At 35.2% G+C, this 18,455-nt stretch overlaps 2 protein-coding genes across 3 annotated transcripts; both read right to left on the reverse strand.

Annotated features, from left to right (window-relative positions):
• Window positions 1-601: 601 nt before the first annotated feature.
• Window positions 602-5,200, reverse strand: LOC145000065 (transcription factor bHLH143-like). 2 transcript variants are annotated; one of them, XM_078959212.1, is made up of 5 exons: window positions 5,029-5,200; window positions 4,274-4,362; window positions 3,634-4,155; window positions 2,880-3,033; window positions 602-2,803 (listed from the first exon to the last, which is right to left on the reverse strand). In XM_078959212.1, the coding sequence occupies exon 5, from the start codon at window positions 2,794-2,796 to the stop codon at window positions 1,885-1,887; it is 912 nt and encodes a 303-aa protein (XP_078815338.1). In that variant the 5' UTR covers window positions 2,797-2,803; window positions 2,880-3,033; window positions 3,634-4,155; window positions 4,274-4,362; window positions 5,029-5,200; the 3' UTR covers window positions 602-1,884. The 2 variants fall into 2 exon arrangements, with proteins under 2 accessions (XP_078815338.1, XP_078815337.1); XM_078959211.1 differs by lacking the exon at window positions 4,274-4,362.
• A 2,922-nt stretch (window positions 5,201-8,122) lies between these two features.
• Window positions 8,123-8,833, reverse strand: LOC145003113 (L10-interacting MYB domain-containing protein-like). The gene is made up of 2 exons (XM_078962254.1): window positions 8,537-8,833; window positions 8,123-8,464 (listed from the first exon to the last, which is right to left on the reverse strand). Exons 1-2 carry the CDS (start codon window positions 8,831-8,833, stop codon window positions 8,123-8,125), a joined length of 639 nt encoding a protein of 212 aa, XP_078818380.1.
• Window positions 8,834-18,455: the final 9,622 nt, after the last annotated feature.

Raw genomic sequence — 18,455 nt, forward strand, 5'->3', positions numbered from 1 at the left:
GCTACCCTAAGACATACTAAAAACAAACAAATAGATGTGACAACACAAGAAATAATATGAAGGCGAGGCAAACTTTTGTATGATTGAATGAATTTGTTATAAGTGTTTGAAGAGGGGAGGACAACCCCACATGTTTGAAAATGGGCATATAAAAAGCCATTCACATACATCCAATGGTTAAAACGAAATGACATAATCGGTTCAAATAAGTTAAATATGATGAAACAAATTTAATAGAGTAAATTATTTTGGTCCTTCAACATAACCCCTTTTTTTCAATTTTGGTCCCAAAATATTCTCTTGCAATTTTTGTCGTTAATAAGTTATTTTATAGTGTTTTTTGTCCAAGTTCCATGAGCATTACTATATTTTTGGATTAAATTTGCAAAAGTCAACTATACAAATCCACTGAACCAAAAAACATTAGGAGAACCTCAACAGTGGAATAAAATTGTTAAGGGAATACGTTTTATGATAAAATTGCAATAATAAATTGTCCTGAGCCAAAAATGAAATGTACTCGATTTAATATGAGATAATAATATCGAACACAAAATCAAGGTTAATTGAAAAATGCAACACATATTGTAGACCAAGATCATGCAAAAAAAAACACACAATTGATACATATATTTACATATATAAAATGTGAAATTACATGATAAAATAAATGAGAAAAAAAAAAAAAAAAAACACTATTTGGGTACATTGACTTTTCAAACCATCATTACAGACCGCCGACAGTGGTGGTTCATGGTGGCGGTGGTCCTCCATTGACGTTCACAGTGTAGGAAAGACAAGAACACAAGTTACAACAGTAAAATTACCAAATACCCAACAAGAAAACAAGACATAATCACTATTGGGTCCCACTCAAGACACACCAAGCTTTCAACTTTTTTGTCCAATCCTTGACCTTCACCCTAACCCTACATGTGAACTTACTAAATTGCCCCTGCACACGCAAAATAACACACGGTGGTTCACATGTATGATGATTATCCATCATTCACGAAAACACTTGAGCATGGTTTGATGGGTCGTAAAACTTTCTCTTCACAAAACTTTCAACTTTATGTTTTTTATGCCCTATTCTTGGTCTTCATCACAACCCCACATCAAAATTACCGAATTATCCCTAACACACATATCAAAATTACCAAATTATCCCCAACACCGTAGCTTTCATTGAAAATCACCATCCGTCAATCAAGGAACCACTCACGGATGCCTTGATTGTTTTCAAACTTTCTCTTCACAAAGATTTCAACTTTATGCCCAAATCTTGATCTTCATCACAACCCCCACATTAAAATTACCAAATTCTCCCTAAAAAAAGCACGCAAAAGTTTCCCTAAATGATCATAAACCATAATTCAAGACGCCACTTGATTGCCTTCACGGGTTCCAAACTTTACCTTCACAAAACAAACATCTTTATGACCAATTCTTGCTTTTCTTCACAACCGCATATCAAAATTACCAAATTCTCCTTACACATACAAACACACACTACCTTCCTAAAATGATCATCATCCATCATTCCCACCTGAAGATGCGTTGAAAGGTTCCATGCTTTATGTCAATTCTTGCTCTTTATCACAACCCCACAACAAAATTACCAAATTCTCCTAACACATACAAACCCCCAAAACACACACACACACACACACACACACTAGTATCCATACACGATCATAATCCATGATTCAAGAAACGACTTCAAGCTTCAAACTTTATCTTCACAAAAGCTAACAACTTTATGCCCAATTCTGGATCTTCATTACAACCCCACATCAAGATCACCAAATTCTCCTTCCAATCAAGTTACCATCAATTGTACCACATAATAAGCATAAAGTACAAAAAAATCTTGAACATCTTTTAAAGAGAATCAAGCCCCAAATCTTTAGCTTTCTCCTTCAAACTTCTCAAATAACAGATAGCTTCATCAATAACCATTACAGCACTCTTTCCATTTTTATCACCAGGAATCAAATTCTGAAGCAAATTTATAGTCTCCTTCATCTTGTCTTTCCTCAATTTCTTATTACTCAACAACAAATTATCCAATTCTTCCTCAAACACTCCAACTCCCTCATTCCCAACCCCAGATTCCCCCGAGCTTGCAGTGTCCTCGAGTGAATTTACAATACTACCCCCGTCCTCCCGCTTACGCTTTTTCCCATCTCCCCCAGAACTCGCAACTTCCTCTTCTTTTCCTTTCCCATTTTGCCCTTTTTGTTCAAGAAACATCATTGAACTAGGGGAATGCCCTGTACTCGTCTCCTCAGAATAATCATTTTCATCATCATCATCAGAGTACAACAATGCATTAAGCTCTTCAGTATCCTCCCTCATCTCACTTTTTGAATCATTTTCTTTAATACGAACCGGGTTTGACCCGGATTGCGGTTTCGGGTTATTTGACAACGGGAATTGGTATCGAATAGGAGCGGGTCCCACTCCCGAACTATAAATCAAAGTTGTTTGATCACCGGATTGATCAAACACAAGAAACTTCTTTTGTACACCATTTGTGGTGTGACCCACATCAGGGATTGTGGTTGTAACTTGAAGTTGTTCTTTGTTGTTAACCACAGGGATGACATTGACACCCTGGCGATGACGTGGCAAACCGTAGAACCAACCACATGGTTCTTGACGCACCATGTTCCCAAAACATGGGATTGTAGCTCGAGGCCCAGAACCAAATGGGACACTCGGTGGAATCTGATTGGATGATTGCCAATCGATTTTCTGGTTTTGAAACCAAGATTCAAAACCCCTTTCCATTAATCACCTGAAAAAATGTGGTTTTGATGAAAAAGATTCCATTTGGATGAAAAAGATACAAACTTGAACATCAGGAGACTTACGGGATGTTGAATGATGACTTGAAAGTGTGTGTAAAGATTTCTGAAAACTTCTAAACGAGATGAAAACAAAAGAGTCCACAGCTTAATTTGATCACGAAAATAAAATTAAAAAGAACTACGTTACAGGTTTAAGCAAATGGCGGAAGTATTCGGCCTGAAAAAAAAAAAAAAAAAAAAAAAAAAAGCAACCCCACAAAAAGAACAGTATTAGATTCATATTGTCTAACTCATAAAACATAGACATATTGTAAAGCGAATGTGATTCAAAGACAAGAATGAACATCAAAAAGTTGTAAAGAATTCAATTCTTTGAATAAAGATTGATTAAAATAATAATAATGATAAACGTTAAACGTGAAACGCAAGGATTTTGATGATATTACTATAACTGTGTAGATTTTCTTATCAAGAATTGTACATTGAAAAATCTACTCAATTATAGTATTGCACGTTAAATTTGTTCATATTAGGACATTATACTATAGTTTGAAAAACGTAACCAATTAAGGCGATAAAATATTAAAATTCTTTTTGTATGTGGATGAAATTAATATAATTAGATAGATTTTTCCAACTACATCATCGTAGTTTGAAAACTCTACCCAATTATTGCGTTATATTTATATGGTGTTACTATAATTGGGTAGATTTTTTCTTTTGTTTTTTATAATACTTGTAATAAAAGAATGAAAGTAGGATGCGATTTCTTGCATTTAATAATAATTAATAAATGAAAGTAGAAATTATAACGAACCTGACAATCATCTAGAGGTTGAAAGCATGCTATAACTTTAACAATTATGGTGGCGCTCCCAGCTGTTCCATTTTCGTGTTTCAAAGCCCGAAATCTTGTTTGTCCAGCTGATTGACACACCATAACTACTTTTTACCTACTCTTATATTCAGTTTAACTCCCCTAAAGATCTTGATAAACAATCCAAGAAAATAAAACCCAAGAAAGATTCTAAAAAAAAATGCGATTTTTAATTGAAATTAGAACGGGTTTTGGGTTTTGATTCAACTAATCCAGCGACAGTAGCAAGGGATGACAACAAATAGATTGGTTCCCATGGATGAAAGTTTGAAAACGATTGCTAAAAGCGAGAAATCGGGAGGGGTAATAAGGTAATTTAACAGAGCTTCGATAGGCTTTACAGAATCACACGACAATAGAGGTTGAGAGAGATGATTTTGCGATAAACATCTACTGATAAGCTATACCACCGCATGCTCGTTGTGATGAGGGCTTTCTTTTCGTTTTTTTTTTTCAAAGCAACTGTAGAAACATAAGTAGATGCATATTAGATTACAAGAATATGAAAACGAAGTTTCATGATTTTATGAACACCAAGAACAGATAGGTAATTTCACACTTATATCAAAATTGAAGTTACCAATTCTATAGAACGATAACAATAAATGTTGTGATTTGTTCCATTTTGGTCACACTTTTTCCTCATGCCACTCTTAACTTTTTGACTTCCTTGTTAATATAACAATATTAAACAATTAGGAAAGTATATTAGCTATAAATAATCGAAATAGACTTTTAGAAGATTGAGAACTACTCCCAATGAAGTGATTTGATGCAAAAAGGTTGAGTTTTTGAGGAATTGGTAGCATGTGTAAGTTTGATTTTTTACAGAATAATAACTTTTTACTGCATAGTTTCACATAAAAAGTAGGGAGTTTGAAATCAATTAAAAGAATTAAGCTCGAATTTCTATTCAAAATAGATGTATCGAGTGTTTTAAAAGGAGGAAAATGCCCTTCACTTTACACATACGCAATGAATCCTCGTTTGGTGATCAATAATATATTAATAACAAAATAATAAATGATTGTAGAACACACAATAAACCATTTAGAAACATAAAATGCAATGGATTAAGAAGCCCCAATACCACCAAAACCCAGAATCCAAATAGAGATAATCAGAGAAAATTGATGTAGAATATACGAAAAAAACATTATTCAAGTAGAGAATGTTCATCTGAAAACAGTAAATCGGGATACTAAAACATGAAGTAATGAATCTCAAGTCCCAAGATCAGATCAAATTCAAAACCGAGAAACGACTCAGATAGGAACAATACCAGAACACAGAGTGAATGTTGATCATGAGAATCGAAATTTGAGAGAAAATTACCTTGCAAGAATCGAAACGCAAATCAGCAATCTTGTAATCTGAAAAACCCAGAAAGAAGGCAGACAATGAGATTAATAAAAGGCAGAGCACGGGAAGATGAACGGGAGAGAGAAAAAGAGAAAGGTGGAGAGAGAGTGCACGGGGGAAGAGAGAGAATAAATAGACGAAGGAATTGACAATCAATGTTTAACCCCCAGCGCGTGCAAATAGACCTCTGTGTTTGTGTGTGTGTGTTTTGACTACGTGTGAATCGCACGCTTGGTTTATAGGTTTTCCTTTTTTTTTTTTTCTTATAATCATTGTATCAAGTACTTTACCGATTAAATTAGAGAAATAATAAATGTATTAATAAATATTAAAGTTTTTTTTTAATACCAAAAGGTTTCTTGATTAGTAGGTTTTGTTGGGCTAAAAAACTCTTTGGTAAAGTTTTTTTTTTCTTTTTCAATTTGTAAAAGAAAATAAAAACAATGTTTTTTTAACATTTTCCATAATTACAAAAAACTACAAATTTAGATGTGAGTTGGTAGTTGTTAGGTTGTAATTAGAAGTTAGAAGTTGTAGATTTTATTTATATATAAGTGTTTGGCAATTAGCTTGTAATTAGAAGTTAGAACCTATAGATTTTATTTATATATAAGTGTTCGGCAAAATTAACAAAAATCTTTTAAAACGTATATAATTACATAAAAAGAATTATCTAAAACATATCATTTATTTAAAAAAAAATCGTAATTAATTCGATCTACAAATTTACACAATAGACTTTTTGTTAATTACTACTTGAAATGGTTTTAGATTTTGGCTTTTTTTATAGTAAAAGTTAGAAGATTTTACTGGTTAACAATTTTTTAAAGATTTTTCTTAAAATCAAAAAAGTAGAAAGCTCGTAAATTATATATGATGAACACACCCAAAATAATTTGTATAATTTATGATTATTTCTGAAACTTAATTTTGGGCGATATTAAACAAAAATAATAATATTTTTATTAGATTTTCCATTTTCTTCTTAAAAGATTCAACACATTTAGGTCTCGCTTGATGGTTGTTGATTGGGAAAGATCTGTCTGGGTAAGAAATCATGTTGTTTGATTGTACATCTAACTGAATGTGTTGAGTGATGAAAAATGATCATTTTACCCTTTTGTTATATATAGTGATGGATTAAGTTGCTGAATAATTATAAAAACATACATATTGTCATACAAAATGTAAATTACACACAAATAAAAAATATCATACAAAATGTAAATTAAACACAAATCATTTAATATCCAAATAAAAACATAATGAAATTTAAAATAACATAATAATTTAACGTAAAGTAGGCGAAAGTAGTTGATTTGCAATCTGATCACGCAAAACACGCATATATTCAATGGCTTCTGGACCCTATTCTATGCCTTGTATATTTTCTCTATCAATTCCCCCATCTTGGACGTCAAGAGTAACCATGGTGTCCTCCTTAAAATTTCTAAACAAGTCATCTTCTATATTGTATTTTCTTATAAAATTATGAACCACGACACAAGCAATAACTATGTCTCTTTGCACTATAAAAGGATAAGGAGCCATTTGTTTTATGATTGGGAATCTCACCTTCAAAATACCATAAGCACGCTCAATAACATTTATAAGTTATGCATGAGCATAATTGAACCTTTCTTCTCTAGTTAAAGGTCTGCCTCTTTGAAAATCGGCTAACCAATACCTAGTATTGTGGTATGGAGCCATAAACTCACGAGTGTTTGTATATGCGGCATCACAAAGGTAATATTTATATGCAAATGAATGGGACACGTATTATATACAGAAGATAGATAATAAAACTTATATAAAGATTACAAACCTGGTGGAGGATATGGAAATCCAGAAGTCGAATTGAATGCAACTTCTTTCAAAACTCTTGAATCATGTGTTATACCCTCCCATCCAGTCCAAACAAAGGTGAATATCATATCAAAATAAAAAATTCCTATTACATTTTGAAAACATTCTCCTTTTCCTCTTCTCCTATAACGAGTTTGTTGATCAATGGGTACAACCGCATGTACAAGAGTTCCATCTAATGCACCTATTGCTCCGGAAAAAATATTTTTAATCGTCTATGTCGTTCCGAGTTATGTCTTGTTGGATTAGGACTTGTTGGTACTATAATTTATTTTGCAAAGCGCATCATTGCAGTTATAACCTCGTGAAAACATTGATGAATCGTTTGTGTGGAGTGATGAAATCTTCCCTTAACCGCGCGAAAACGTTCGTTATGTCCTATAATATGTAAGAACATAGTCATCTTCTCTTCAATGCTTGTTGTTCTACTAGCTTGCAACAAATTTTTTTGGGTAAAATGGTTGCATAATAATGCAAACGCCTCGTGTAAGACGCATCATATCAAAACATTGAGTGGGGTCTCCGTACATCAAATTTTGCATATACACATACCCGCTTGAATCGTTATCTCTAATTCTATGAATTTTTATTAGTCTGCGCTGGTTTGACGTCAACCAATAAAACACAAGTAAAAGAAAAGCTACAACTTCACCATCAGAAACCATACTTGCCATGTTACAAACAATTAGGTAACATGTTAAAGTAAAAAAAAATCATGCACCAAAGTCATATAACAAAAAACTATTAAATAACAAAAGTCATATTCAATATCCAATAATATATCATTCAAACTAACAAATTCATATAACATAAGATGCGAAAGTCATCAAACATAGGATCTAAAGTAACCAAAAAAACTAGAAAACATCATCCAAAAAGTCATCAAACATAGGATCCAAAGTAACCAATAAAACTAGAAAACATCATCCAAAAAAGTCATCAAACATAGGATCCAAAAAACTAGTAACCAAACTTTTCTACCCGCGCCCATTAAAGGTAACCATACTTCCTACCCGCACCCATCATCCACGACTCACAACTAGTATGCAAAAGTTGTAACCAAACTTTTCGAACATCAACACTTTCACCAAATAGCAAAAGAGCGGTCTTGTGTCTTTCGTCTTCTTCTCCCTATTCCATTTTGTTCAATTTCTCCATACACACATCAACATCCTTATCCATTTCACTTTTTTGAAATCTTTCATTTTTTTTTCACTAACAACCTTTCAAGCTTGACAATCTCCTCTTCAACTTCTAATGCCTTTGCATCTCTTTTTTTCCCACCAACTCTTGTGTTTCCACCAACTTCCGTATGTTTTGAACACCCTGAAAACTCTTCACTTGCACCTATGTGTTGTGTTGAGGTTTCCATTGGAACATCATCATTAAAATCATGGGCACTAAACTCTTCTACAAGACGAGGGAGTGTAAAAGATGACCCCCAACTTTGAAAGCCGATTGAGGTCGACCCTTCAAATAGTTGGGTGCAAAGATCAGGAAACAGCAGGAGTTTAGTTTTCAATGGCAACATGTGCTTGTTCAACTGTTTACAATTTTTATAAATATTAGTATTTTTTTAAAATAATCATAACAATATTTGTTATAAAAATATTACCTTTCCCTCTTCCTTCCATTGTTCATCGGTCAGATTAAATTTATTTTTTATAGGATCATATATATTGCAAGTTTTGTTTTTCAGTTTCACCCAAGCAACATATTTTGATATGAAGTAGTCAAAGTGGTTTCTCATTTTCTTATGATCAACCTCTTTACCATGCTCGTTTATCAAATTTTCACGTATTGTCTTCCATGAACTTGCCTTAAGCCCACAACCCTCACGATCATTAGTGGTTACTTCGTGGATACAAACATCAAGAAAGGTTTTATCCTCACTCTCATTCCAAACCAGCATCCTAAAATATAAATAACAATTTTCTACCGAAATCAACATCATGCTAAATAAAAATAGCACAAAAAAAATTATGGCTTTCCTACCCCTCACAAATTCAGATTCTACACAAAAAAAATTCTATACTTCCATGGAAACATGCTTAATTCATGTTCTTAGATGCCTTTTATTCATGTTCTCCTTGAGTTAAAAACATATGATTTGGTAGTGGATCAATGATTTATTGTACGTTAAATGACTTTCCTATCCCTCACAAACTCAGATTTCATAAAATTAGAGCAATACACAAAAAAAAATTCTGAATTTATAACAATAACACATCTAAACAAAAGATTTTATAAACAAATTCATATTTCATAAAGTTAGAGAAATACAAAAAAAAAATTGACATCTTTATTTGAACATTGAAGCTTTATCATAAACAAAAACATCAGATAGATTATAAGTCTTAAAATATCTCACAATTGCTTTATCATAAGTTTTTATGATTTATAACACATTGAAGCTTTACACAGATAGAGCAATACACAAATTCATATAGATTTATAATAAACAACATCAGATAGATTTATAACAACATTAGATAGATTTATACATCCAAATTTTGACATCTTTATTTGAACATTGAAGCTTTATATAAAGAACAACATCAAATACGATAATAAGCAACTCCAGTTTGTGTGTTATAGATGCTCTTTATTTATTGAGTTCCCAAATTACCCTTATATAAAATAAGGTAGCTGAAGTGGGTTTATAGCATAAAATTGAAACGGGCCAGATGGATCGAAGTTGCCTTAAGTTTATTGTTCAGTATATTTGTGTTGCGTCTTGGGCTTTGTATTTTGTATACGGATTGGGCCTGTCCATCCGTGTCTATCTAGATTAGCTTCGTTGTTATCTAGATTAATTGTTAGGGTTATAGTGTATATATATATATATATATATATATATATATATATATATATATATATGCATGCATGTATGCGTATATTAACAAGTTGTTCATTACGTTGATTCCTGTAACCCTAAACGCCTCTACAGATTAAAGTTCTTTATCGAGCTCTTCTGAGGTGTTATTGCATTAATCATTCGACATATTCAGAGCAATACTTGTGTTCTTTATTACACTCTTATTTAATATCTTGCTTAGAATCATACGATCCTAAAAGAACTTTGTTCTAAAAATTGGTATCAGAGTAGGAGACTGTGTGATCAATACACATTCCTTCTGTATTCGTAATACTTTAGGGTTTCCGCTTTTATCGTATAAATAGAAGTCGTCGTCTTCATAACGACGACAACTCTATTTTTGATAAAACCCTAATCTCAAGTTTACAAGTTTGATTCTAGCAGCTCACCATGTCTCACGATGATTCACATACAAACCACATTAACATCTCAAATAACATCGGATCAACAACCAGAGTACCCATACTCTATACTCAAGACTACGAAGTATGGGCTCATCACTTTGAAGATTACGTGGTTGGATCGGAAGATAATGGCTATCTCATTTGGGAAGCTATCACTCTTGGACCGTTTGCACATTCGGAGACAAACACAACTGTTAAGACACAAAAGGATTACAACAAGTTGGTGACAGATGTTCAGAAGATGCCACAGGATGAGAAGGACAAGATCTTGTGTAACGTTAAAGCCATGTAGATGATAATATTCGCCCTGCAATCTGACACCTTTTGTCTTGTAGGTTCATGCACAACTGCTAAAGAGATCTTTGATAGGCTGAAGGAACTTTACTCAACTGATGAAGATCTGGAACACTCCATTCAAACTTTGTTACTATCAGAATTTGGAGTTTTTGAACAGAAACCTGAAGAGAAGCTTGTACAGACCTTTGATCGGTTCAATCATCTCTTAAGTAAGATGATCAAGCATGGGATAGAGAGGAAGCTGATCGAGCAGAAAGTAACGTTCATGAACGGGCTGCGACCATAATGGATGGTTGTGGTTTCCACTGTGAAGGCGCATAAACAATTCAAATCGTACTCGCTGGTGAAACTAGTAGGGATACTAAAGTCCCATGAAAGTGTTGTAACTAAGGAAGCGAAAGTGGTCTCTGGTGTGGGATCATTGGCTCTTGTTTCTAAAGGAAAAAGTATTGTTGAAGAAGAAGAAGAGTCAAACATGTCAGAGTGCGACCTTACAAGTGAGGAGTATGCCTTGATGATCACAAATCCAAAGAAATTCGCAAGGAGAAAATTTCCCGTCAACAAGAATCGAAACTGGAAGGGAAGTTATAGTTCTGAGAAGATGAAGAATGAACCAAAAGTCTCCTCTCAAAAGGATGAAGAGAAAAAGGAGAACAAGCTTGCAGGAGACTCTGGATACGACTGCAACTATTGTCATGGCAAGAACCATTTTGCCAAAGATTGCATGTTGAGAAAGATGGCTGGGAAAAGAGAGGGTGAAGATGATGAGGCGTATGATATGCACAAATTAGAAGAAGTCAAGAAGAAAAAGGCATCCAACAGCTCAATGAATGTCTTAATCGTACAGGAGAATGCTGGGGAAGATGAGTTCGGTGGCGTAGAAGTCTGGTCAACCGACTCTGAATATGAAGAGGTTAGAAGACCACCTCATGGAAAGGCGTATGTGGCAAACAATGAAGGTTCAGGTGGAAAGTGGTTTATCGTCACTACTGGTCCATCAACCGAAAGTGCAGATATGTAGTCGAACCTGATAGAAAACAAATGTTTTGCGGCCAAGTTGGTGAGTGAGAAGATCAACGACTGCGATCGATTGATCAAAAAGGTACATTCTATTCTTGAGTCTCTTAAAATTTCAAAAGCTGATTATCAAGAAGAATTAAACGAATTAAACTTTAAATTTTCTAACCTAAGTAGTAGCCTCATGCAAACCTGCTTAGCAAATTCTAACCTAACTGACCAACTCGGCAGGGTGTCTTCAAAAAGTGAGGAGAGGAGAATCTGGATTGAGCTTAAGGAAGCAGAGTTAGTTAGGGCTAGGGATGAAAGTATTTATTTGCAAAGAGACAATTTAAAGTTATTAAAACAAAGAAATGTTTTCTGTTTAATTGCTAAGCGTCTTTATACTAATATTGCTCAATTACATTTAAATTGTGAAATTGGTAAGAAAATTCATAAGATGATTTTACCCTTTCTTGAATTTAAAGAAGATGGAGTTATAGCAGAATGTGAATCAGAAGTGTCCTTTGAAGAAACATCAATGTCGTATAGGCTAGGTTTGGATAAGATAGAAACTTTCATCGATTCTAAGGAACATAAAAGTATGTTAAAAGATATCTTAGATGAAAATGATAGGCTAAAGATTAAAACTGAAACTATACAAACATTCGATCTGTCAAATGCTAAAATTGTTAAGGATAATAAAATAAACTTAGATAATACGTCTGAATTCGATGCGGAAAGCGAGATGAGTGAAATCTCAGTAGAAGATGAAGTTGATTGATCTAAGTTTATGAAAAATGAAACCGAGAGTGAAAAACCTCTTATATCAGAAAACTCGGTTGAGTTTGCTCATCTATCAAAAGAACAGAAACCAAAACTGAAGGAAAAAGCCTTGGTCTATCAAAAGGTTCAGACTGTGCCAAATCAGGTTTATGCTAAGATTGGGGTCACTCAAAGGAAAACGGCAGAATTAAGAACAATAGTTGATGAAGATAACGTTGAAGGATGCGAAGACTATTTCTGGTCTGCTCCTATTGATAACGCAGACGAGACTGTGGGACTATCTGAGAAAGCCACATGGAGAGTCAAAGGTAGATACATACTAGAACCCATCAACAAACCCTCCAGTTTCGATATTCCAAGCACAAGTGGAACCAAAGATGTTCCTGAAGAACCAATGGTTGAACCTGATGTTCCAATCAAAAGGGAAGAACCAAAAGTTCTACTCAAGAGAGAGGAAGCACCGAAAGTTCCAACTAAGAAGAGTACAGAATCTAAAATAGAAGGTAAGACAACTGTAACTCAGAAGGAGAAACCAAAGGCCAGCTTCAATGTTCACAAATCTCAGAAGGAGCTAGCTGAACAGAAACGCCTGAGAAATCAAAGATACGCCACGAATCTGAATGAACGGGAAAGGCATTGGAATTCTCAAAATCCCAACTACGAGCCTCCCAGGAAAGAATCCATGGACAAGGGAAAGGAAAATTTCAGTCCAAATTCCTATTATTCCAAATCCCAGAACCGAAAGTCAAGTCTCAGTCCTGAACCCACTTTCGGTCCTCGACCCAGTTTCGGTCCTAGACCTAGTTTCGGTCCTAAACCCAGATTCGGTCCTCGATCCAGATTCGGTCCTAAACCCAGATTTGGTTCTAATCCTAGTTATGGATCCTCCAAGTCCCAAGATGAAACAAATTCTTTAAAGGACATCAAAGGAAAAGGGAAGTTGGTATCAGACGCTGAGAAGGAAAATAAGAAATCCTCCACTAAACCTAGGAAGCAAACGAAAAACACTAAACCATCACAAGCAACACCAAATGATACACTAAAATTTAAAGAAGATAAATCAAAAATCAAGGTGTATACCATTAAAAGAAAAGATCAAACCACTCTTATTAAACGAAATTATTTGGTTGATGCTTTTATTGTTATTCCTTTCTCTATGAAAAACTCACCAGGACCCAAGAAACTTTGGGTTCCTAAATCGGCTTGAATTTGCAGGTAATCAGTGACGAGCAGTTTGACAACGAATGGTATATAGACAGTGGTTGCTCGCGTCACATGACAGGGAGGAAGGAGGAGCTAAGGGAGTTTCGGTCCCTGAAAGATGGTGGGTCTGTGAAGTTTGGAAACAATTCCTATGGAACAATCAAATGATACGGCATGATAACTAATGGAGACTTCTCAATCAGAAAGGTGGCTTATGTAGAGGGATTGCAGCACAATCTCATCAGTGTATCACAATTAGTTGTGGGCACAGGTTTGAAGGTATCATTCGATGATGAGGGGTCTGAGATAATTGAAAAACAATCTAAGAAGTTTCTGCTGAAATTTGCGCGAAAAGGAGAGATGTACCTTCTGAATCTTAATCCAATTCGAGGGACACCAACTATTTGTATGCTGTCAAAGGCAAACACTGATGAAAGCTGGTTATGGCATCGGCGTCTATCACACCTAAATTTCAAAGATATCAACAAATTAGTGATTGGTGATCACGTTCGAGGCCTTCCTCTTCTAAAGTTCGATAAGGAGCATTTATGTACAGCCTGTGAGATGGGTAAGCAGAGCAGAAGAAGCCACCCTACACGCATCAATACTAAGATAGTGGAAGCACTTGAACTGTTACACATTGATTTGTGTGGACCTTCTGCTATAGAAAGTATCGGTGGAAGTAAGTAAATTCTTGTTATTGTAGATGACTTTTCACGCTTCACTTAGGTTTTCTTTCTTAAACAGAAATCAGATGCAACTCCCAAGCTGAAGGTGTTCATCAAGCAAGTGGAAATGAAATTAAGGAAGACAGTCAGAAACATCAGAAGTGACAATGGACTGGAATTCAAGAAAAAAGATTTTGAAGACTTTCTGGCTGATAAGGGGATAACTCACATTTTTTCGGCCCCTTATACACCACAACAAAATGGGATTGTTGAAAGACGAAACCGCTCGTTATATGAAGCAGCCAGAACCATGCTCAGTTACGCTTCCCTACCTTTATACTTCTAGGCTGATGCCATTGCTGCTGCTTGCTATACTCAAAATTGGTCTTTGCTCAACAAGAGATTCTCCATAACTCATTATGAGATCTTAAACAATAAGAAACCGAACGTAAAATTTTTCCATATTTTCGGTTCAAGGTGCTTTATTTTGAATTCTAAAGAGAACCACAATAAGTTTGATGTTAAAGCTGATGAGGGCATATTTATGGGTTACTCTCTATCATCAAAACCATACATGGTGTTGAATAAGCATTCCAGAAAAATTGAAGAAACTTATTATGTCACCTTTGATGAAAATTATATGAAGAAGGCTCAAAGAACTGAAAGTGCTTCAGGAGACATATTCCCAGAATCTGGATAGGTCTCGGTTCCAATATCCAGCCTGTTTGAAGAATACATTCGGCTATTCGATGAACACGAAAAACAATTCATTCAGAGGCAACAGCAGCAGACAACAAAGTAGATAATCTCAAGAAGGTCATAAACGAAGCCAGTAAATATATGGAAAGCAAACCACCAAGTCCTAAGTCATCAAACGGCTCTCCAAACAAAGGTTCAACGTTCCAGGGGGAGAGCTCAACCACTTCAAAGACAACTGAAGTTTCTGTTGAGGGGGAGAATCCAAGTTCATCCCCACCATCTAAAAGTTCAGATGATAGAGAGACAACTGATCCAAAACTAACAAGTGAAAGTCCAATCAAGGGGGAGACACCCACTTCCACAAGCAATGCAGACTCTGATGCTAACAGAGATTTCACTTCGCCAGTCGAGGGGGAGAAGGAGAAAGCAAGTGATAGTTCTACTGATGAAGGTGAAGGTGATCAGTCAGATGTTGAAATAGAAGTAGAAGCTGAATTGAATCCAGAATATGATCCAAGCTATCCTCCATTAGTAAAATGGACAAAGGACCATCCCAAAGAGAAAATTATTGGTGAAACTTCCGAAAGTGTTCTTACTCGGTCTCAACTGAAGGTGAAACAAACTGCATTATTCTCTAAAGTAGAATTTTGTATGTTTAATTCGTTTATCTCCAAAATTGAGCCGAAAACTGTAAATGCTGCACTTGATCATTCTGATTGGGTTCAAGCAATGCAGGATGAGCTCCATGAGTTCGAACACAATAGAGTTTGGAGATTGATTCCTACACCGAAAGATGCCTCTGTTGTTGGGCTGAAATGGGTGTTTAGAAATAAGCTGGACCAAGAGGGGAATGTCATTCGTAACAAGGCTCGGTTGGTAGTAAAAGGTTATTGTCAAGAAGAAGGGATAGATTATGAAGAAACCTTTGCTCCAGTAGCAAGGTTGGAATATGTTAGAATCTTTCTTGCATATGCTGCTCACAAGAACTTCAAAGTTTTCCAAATGGATGTCAAATACGCTTTCTTGAACGGAGAATTAGAAGAAACCGTCTATGTCGAGAAACCGCCTGGTTTTGTGAATGAAAAATACCCTGATCATTGCTATGTACTGGATAAAGCTGTCTATGGGCTAAAACAAGCACTGAGAGCCTGGTATGAAACGCTAACTCGCTTCTTAAAAATGTCAAAATTTAAACAAGGTTCGGTTGACCCAACCTTCTTTCGTAAGATGGAAGGAGAACATTTGATGATTGTTTAGATTTATGTTGATGATATCATCTTCGACTCCACGAATCCTAGCTTAACAGCTGAATTCCGGAAGTTGATGGAGACTAAATTTGAAATGAGCACAATGGGTCCAATTAACTTATTCCTTGGTTTGAATATTAGACAGGGACCGGAAGGTATCTTTATAAACCAGGAGGCATACACCAAGAACTTACTGACAAAATTTGGAATGAAGGGTGATTTAAAAGTGAAGGTTCCTATGGCATTTGGCACTAAGCTAACCCCATCTCTGGAGAAACCTGTTGTGGACATAACATTTTATCGTCAAATGATAGGGTCCCTTATGTATCTAACAGCTAGTAGACCAAATATTATGTTTTCTGTTTGTTACTGTGCCAGGTTTCAAGCCAATCCAAGAGAACCTCACATGCTTGCTGTGAAGAACATTTTTCGATATCTAAAGAAAACTTCATCTCTCGGTCTCTGGTATCCTGCAAGATCTTGATTCTTCATTCAAGCCTTTTCTGATGCTGATCTAGGAGGATGTGGACTGGACAGAAAGAGTACTACAGGGGGATGCCAATTTCTTGACAGAAAACTTGTTAGTTGGCAATCCAAGAAACAAACCTGTGTTTCCTTATCCACAGCCGAAGCTGAATACATTGCTGTTGCATCTTGTACCTCACAAGTGGTTTGGATTCAAAGTCAATTAAAAGATTATGGGCTTAGTATGAAAAAGATTCCTCTCTATTGCGACTCTAAAAGTGCAATTAGGATTTGTCATAATCCAGTGCAAAACTCAAAAACCAAGCACATTGCACTTAGGTATCATTTCATCAAGGATCATGTAGAAGACAGAAACATGGAAGTACACTTTGTTCGATCTGCTGATCAACTGGCTGACATCTTTACTAAAGCCTTACCCGAAGCAACCTTTAACAAAATCTTACAAGGCTTGGGCATGATGGAAAGAGAGTTGGTACCAAATCCTCAAATCTCTCATTAAAAATTAGACAACCGAAATGGACAGACCGCTCGGTCTATTTCGGCTCTTGAATTTTAGGGAACAGAAATGGATAGACCGCTCTGTCTATCTCGACTCCGTAATTTTCTGGAACAAAAATGAACCAAATGATCGGTCTATTTCGCTTCACTCATTAAAAGATAGGGTTTCGGTTGTATATTTTGTGCATATCTTTCTTTTGCTTTGAACTTAATTATTTTATCTTTCTGTTTTTATTCTTTTTCAGAAAATTTCAAAAATCCAAAAAAAAATATTTTATCTTTCTGTTTTTATTCTTTTTCAGAAAATTTCAAAAATCCAAAAATATTTTATCTTTCTGTTTTTATTCTTTTTCAGGAAAACTTCAAAAATCCAAAAACATTTTATATTTCTGTTTTTAGTATTATTTTTACAGAAAAATTCAAAACTTTCTCTAAGTTTTATCTGTCTCGATTGTTTGTTTGGTTTGTTTGTTGATATGAATACAAGTATAACCGACTGTGGATCTAAGGCAGGTATGATTCAATTTCAAAAATGAACTAGTTAAGGGTCCCTAGAAGCATGATGCTGCATGTTGTCTTAAGCCTCTACGATCTTGAGTAGGCCTTAATGATTCGATCTATACCTATCGTTTCTTCCAAATCAGGCTAATTTATGCTACTCGGTCTAGAGCTACCTTACTCTTCTCATATGAGTTAAGAGTTTCTCTACTCTATCAGGATTATCTAGCAGAAAGTACATTCGATCCTTAAGCCACCTCCTTATATTCTCCATCTACTTTCGGTTCACCAATGTAACCCTCGAGACTCTCGGTCTTTACCACTGAGGTTTATGGTTACACAACATCTGTGTTTGTGATCTTAGATACGTTTACCACGTGCTGAGTGAAACCCAATATCCGACCCCAAAAATGAATTGACGGTGAATTATATATTCAAGAACCTACTGGTTACCTAAGGAAATCTCTTTTTATTTTTGTGTGATCTTTTATGAAATTGTCTACAGCCAAGGCATTTCTTCCCAAAAAGATCCAATTTATTTATTTTTTTTTTGAGATTTCTGATTCCTATATAGTCACAAAAATAAGATATCCCACCTACCAGTTCAACAGATCACATCGGTCTCACGGGTACTTCTTCCAACGATCGGTTTTATGTTAAAACTCGAAGTTCGGTTGAAGACAAGCTACCCTAAGCCCATGATTAAAAGAAGCCTTTCAATGTTTTATTAACAAACAATTGATCGTATTTTTCGGGAAACCACACAAGCACTTCAAGTATCTCTTGACTTTGAAGGAAGTGATTCTTGCCCGGAATCCTCTGCTTTCTGTCTAATAATAAGACATCTCTCACTTCCCATACACATTTGATTTAT

This window comes from Lactuca saligna, chromosome 6 (genome assembly GCF_052625555.1).
Source record: "Lactuca saligna cultivar CGN05327 chromosome 6, ASM5262555v1, whole genome shotgun sequence".
Taxonomy (NCBI): Eukaryota; Viridiplantae; Streptophyta; class Magnoliopsida; order Asterales; family Asteraceae; genus Lactuca; species Lactuca saligna.